Raw genomic sequence first — 5,162 nt, 5'->3', positions numbered from 1 at the left:
TTTCCACAAGCCACATGGAAAACTCTGAAGAAAGTATGTGAAGAAAGCCAACTTCACATCACCCTGAACACAACGCATTTAGTTGTCTCTTATAAAGTGTTCAGTGTCACTCTAAATATAACATGAACTTTTTTTTAAAGATCTGCTCACATCCACAAATAAGATGCTAATGTTGAAACTTTATTCTCTTCTGCTTTATTCCATTTTTTTTGTCCGGCACAGCTTTCTCTGCAAATTTAACCACAACTTTTCTTTGTACAGAAGTTAAAAATCAGCTGTAAACAATTAAGTGAAAATTTTATGTAACCAATACTAACATCCATGTGGCCTTAGGTCACATAAAACATATATAAAATTTGATCTAAATAATGTTGGATTTAACACTAACTTTGTTGATGTGTCAGGCAATGTCTTGATTTTTACAAAATTACATAGCACAAGTATTTTGTCAAGGCTCCAATAACATTTAGTGTAATAAAACATGAAGGGAAATACTTAGCATATCTTCCTGTTAATAGAACATGATATGAATTAATTCCTGTAACAGAAATGATACCTAGTACTTTTAATGTAACCAAGTTTCCTGACATTGGCCAGTAATTTAAATCAATCTGCTTTAAGAGTAATTTGATTACCACAGAAATGAGTGCGGCACGTTTGTCACCATGTGGGGATTATTTTGATGCAGCACGCCATCTTGTGGAAAACCACCCTAACAACTCCTGCACAGTTCGAAGTGCAGCAGCTAATGTGTTCAAGTCAAAAATCACAAAACATTACAGATCCACTAATAACCAAAAATCTTTATTACACATTTTTCACCTGTTGAACAGAAAAAAGTCAAAACCGAGCGATCCAAACCGATTTAAAATCTGTACAAGTTCACTGCAGAATCACATTTTAGGTAAGTTGATTTCGTTGATATGAAATTGCAAAAATGTCCTGATTTAAATTGATTTCTGGTCTGCTTGGAGACTTCATGTAGCCACAGGTCGTCTGGAGTTAAAGACTTTGACTCCGCTTTGCATTGATGATCGAGCGTATTTGGTCAGGAGCGCTCCGGTGGTCTGCTTCTCTCCACAAAGGTCTCTGGGTGCAGAGAAAAAATAATTATTTTAATAAACTAAAAAAAGGAGTAAAGAAAAAAACTAACTGATCTTTTTCATTATATTTGTTCAACTGAAGCCACTAACTGTATGTATGGAGTGATGTCATCCTCTGTCCACTTCTCTCTGAGTGAGAAGAGGTGATGGAAGCGCTCCACTGTGTCCTCTGGGAGATCTTCCACTCGAAGCAGGCTGATGGTTTCTGGGCGGGAAGTCCGATCCACCAGAGCGACGCCCTGGAAGAATTAAAAAGCAGCCAGTACTGAGGTCAGAAAATGTAAACAATTTCTCAAATACATGCAGATAATGCTAAGATGTAAAACAAAGCCAGTGTGCAATAGCTAAGGTCAGTATATGACCAGCCAACCCTAACTGGTTTATTTTGTAGTTTTTTTTTTTTTAATGAAAAGTAAATTATTTGTAAGTTTATTTATAGATAATGTGAAGCCAGCAGAAGAAAAACATTTTTCACAATTGTCATTAAAGTAATTAAAAACTTGGCACACTGTTGCTGTTTTCATGAAAAATGGACTTTAGGGTAAGTTTCAATAGAAAGCAAAGATAGAAAGACATCAGCAATGAGCTTAAAGGAAACATTGTTGCCACCCATCAATCTGCAAATAAATTATAGGCCATTTCCAAACTATTTGAAGTCCATTCAGTAAAACTAAACATTGCTTCTGGAATGGCTACATGCAGAAAGTGTCTTTTTCTTTGGATCTGAATGAAGTTCAACATGTCTTTGCACAGACACCGAAGTAAAGACGGCTGGTTTACAGAACTATGTCTGGAAAAACAACAACATAGAGCCTGCACAGCATGGTGGTAGAGAGCTGCTAATTTTGGGTTGATTGAATCAAACACAAACTCCTCTGTGAACCAACATCTTCTTGTGCCAAATGTGAGGCCATCTGTCCAAGAGCTGAAGCTTGACCAAAAACTATTCGTCAGCAAGACAGCCACAAAAAAGTCCAAACCTCAAGAGAGCCATGCTTTCACCTCAATGAAACGAACCCATGTTTTAATGAAGAGTAGGCAAAAATTCATTAACATATGAAGCTACACAGAAAAAAACCAAAGGAATTAGCCAGCTAAAAAAATGACCTTAAGCTGCTCCAGTCTTGTAGTCATGCCCTCTGGGACGCTCTGCTGCCAGACGTCCTGGAACTCCTTCAGGTTGAACTTGACGGCATTCTGGAGCAGCATTAGCGCCAGGCCCCAACACACCCTGTCCTCGTGCAACGCATAGAAGACCTCGCCTGTGGAGAGGAAGCAAAGTGGGAACAAAGACAAATGTGTTAGTGCAGACAGTCACCAGTAAAGCAATAAAGTTCTTCAGACTCTCAGGTGCATCTTCATAGATTCCTCACCGCTTTCAATGTAGCGTTTCCCATAGCAGTTCAAACAGTGCTCAATCATCTCCCTGTGAAAACAGGAAACGTTATGACATGCATTTGGTTAAGAGAAAATAAACCTCACAGCGCATACAAAACTAGCAAAATGTTTCATCATAGGGAAGCATCCAGTTCATTTAAAACAATCTGGGTTTCCTTACCTGGGCTCCAATGGAGCCAGCTCCTCCAGGCTGGTATGAAGGGGAACCTTGTTGAAGGACCATGACTCAGAATCCACCAGCTGGGTCACATGACCCAGAAGCTTCATCTCATAGTCAAAGTCCAGCACTCGCCAGTAGCCTAAAGGGAGGACAGGTAATTTTCAGATGTCAACGAAATGAACATAAACAGTCACACATAACTCCTGAAGAAGCTATTGTTGTTTACCATCGATCCGACAGGCGTGGATCGTCTCCAAGTGGGTCTTTAATTCCTCCTCACTGGCCTGAATCCTCTCCAGTAGGTCCTCCATTGTGTACTGTCAACAGAGCAAACTATTTAGTGATGACTGCAACAACAGGGCTGCTTGTTAGTATTCAGCCAAAGTGCTATTTAATTATATAATTAATTATAATCATAACAATCACCCTGTTCTCTGTGTTATCCTCTTGTCCCCTTATTGCAGGTCCTTCGTAAGGATTCTCCATTAAAAGCTTCTTCAGTTTCCTCAGTTTAGGTCTCTGTTTCCTCAGCTCCCAGTAACTATTACAGAACCCCCAAATCTGAGACAGATACAGGAAATGAACATTTACTAGGATTATCTACAGGCGTGCCTAGGTAACGGTCACTTAACATTCATTTATTTAAGTAATTCAACTGAAAAATCAAAGATCATGTAGCTTTGTTACACAAGCTCACATAAGTTGATAATTGCTTCTAAAGCAGAAGTCTCAAAGCATAATCATTTCTAAAAATGTGCAGCAGCATCTATATAAATGAGTTTCACCTCTCCTAGGGATTTACTAAAGTTAAATAAACTTTTCATTGATAATCTTTGCTTCTATGCATGTGTGTGTAACAGAATAATCAGCTTTTTGGTTGCTACAGGTTACTTTCAGCTGAGATTTCCATACCTGAGTGTGCACCACATGAGTGCTGTCCTGGTTATCAGTTAGTTGGTCTGGCGTTCTGCAGCCGGGAACCACCAGCAGCAGATTGGACGTGTCTGCTATTTTCAGGTCATAGGTCTTGTCGCTGCTACAAAGCACCGCACGCTCGTCTTTATCCCCCCGAATTACAAGACTGGCGACAAGAAAATATTGGTTTAGGTACGTAGATGTAATCACTTGACATAGTTCACTCATGTATTATTTTCACCACTCCATATATAAATTAAACAAATGTGAGTGATGAGGATGAGGTGTGGGTTTCCACTGGCAGCATTTAATTAAATACAAAGTTTTAAAAAGCACTGTGAAGAAAGCTATCTGATTTGGCAAATGCAGAGGCAAAGGAGCCGAGGTGGCATTGTCATTTATCTCAGACAGACTTTGCTTCTGTGTGTTTTATCAATGCCAAATTTTCATATATGTTCATATATAGGGCTCAAACAAATACAAGTGAACAACTTTGCAGCAATTTAAGAGAAAACAACAATCATTAGACAAATCTATGTATTCTAATAATCATTTGCCTAATATGATGTAGTCTGATTAGCCAAAGAAGTTTGTTTTCCAGTGTGTTTTTATCTTGATAAACAACTATTTATAAATTAATTTTTAAAAAATCCAGAAATTGACAGATATGATGTTTTGTAGCTGACAAAAGGTAAGATGAGATTGGCTAATTTTACACATAAGCTTATCTAATAAGTGTGGAAAACTGTTGAGCAGCGATTCGTGAAAACATTTAAATGTAAACCTTTTGGGGGGGAAACTGCTTAATTTCCTTAAACTCTGTCAAGCTGGCTTTTAGTACGGTTACAAATCTAGATGCAAGACTGAAGCTTGGCTAAGGTGGCATATTGATGTACGTCACAACAAGAAATACAAAAAAAACTTCGAGATTATTATACCAACAAGTTTAAAAAAATGCTATGAATGACAATCACTGTTTCTGCAGCTTACCTTTCTCCAGATTCTATATGTTTGCACAGGGTTTCATCCAGCTCCATCAGGCAGTAGTCTGCAGATGAAACATTGTCTCCAAATGATAAACAGTGGACAGTTGAGAGTAAATCTTCCTCTTTTAGTTTAGCGATCTCCAGCGTGGCCTGCACCTCTTCTAAGGTCCTCATTCTCGGTTAATGCTTTCCCAAAGCCTTGAGATACAGTCAAAAGTCGACGTTAGTGTTACTTTCTGTCAAATTTACCCGCTTTCTCGTTCAGTCGCGGACAGGAAGTGAGGTAACTACTACCGGTGTTGCATCGAATTCTGCCACCACCGCAGCAGGCTGTTGCTTCCAGTAATTTACATTTGCAGTCTAGAGTCGATACTGCAACAGTCAAGCCTAAAATCAAAATGTATTCCTTATGTCGCTCCTTGTTACATAAGTCATTTCAGCCGGAGAAGATCTATTTATTTATCTATTTATTTATTTATTGGGGGATGTGGTGATTTAAGGAAAGTGGTCTGATGTACACATGATAAAGGTCATATTATTTCAAGTTTTCCACAAATAATATGACAGCTGAAAAGAAACAAGTGTTTTCAAAGGGAAAGT

At 38.5% G+C, this 5,162-nt stretch overlaps 1 protein-coding gene across 1 annotated transcript; it reads right to left on the bottom strand.

Moving 5' to 3' along the window:
- Positions 1-783: 783 nt before the first annotated feature.
- Positions 784-4,865, bottom strand: dscc1 (DNA replication and sister chromatid cohesion 1). The gene is made up of 9 exons (XM_005798457.3): positions 4,567-4,865; positions 3,574-3,742; positions 3,088-3,222; positions 2,888-2,978; positions 2,662-2,800; positions 2,477-2,529; positions 2,211-2,365; positions 1,194-1,342; positions 784-1,089 (listed from the first exon to the last, which is right to left on the bottom strand). Exons 1-9 carry the CDS (start codon positions 4,734-4,736, stop codon positions 978-980), a joined length of 1,173 nt encoding a protein of 390 aa, XP_005798514.1. The 5' UTR covers positions 4,737-4,865; the 3' UTR covers positions 784-977.
- Between the last annotated feature and the right edge of the window lie 297 nt (positions 4,866-5,162).

The sequence above is a fragment of the Xiphophorus maculatus genome, chromosome 3 (assembly GCF_002775205.1).
Source record: "Xiphophorus maculatus strain JP 163 A chromosome 3, X_maculatus-5.0-male, whole genome shotgun sequence".
NCBI classification, from domain to species: Eukaryota; Metazoa; Chordata; class Actinopteri; order Cyprinodontiformes; family Poeciliidae; genus Xiphophorus; species Xiphophorus maculatus.
This window is presented reverse-complemented; position numbering and strand designations above follow the sequence as displayed.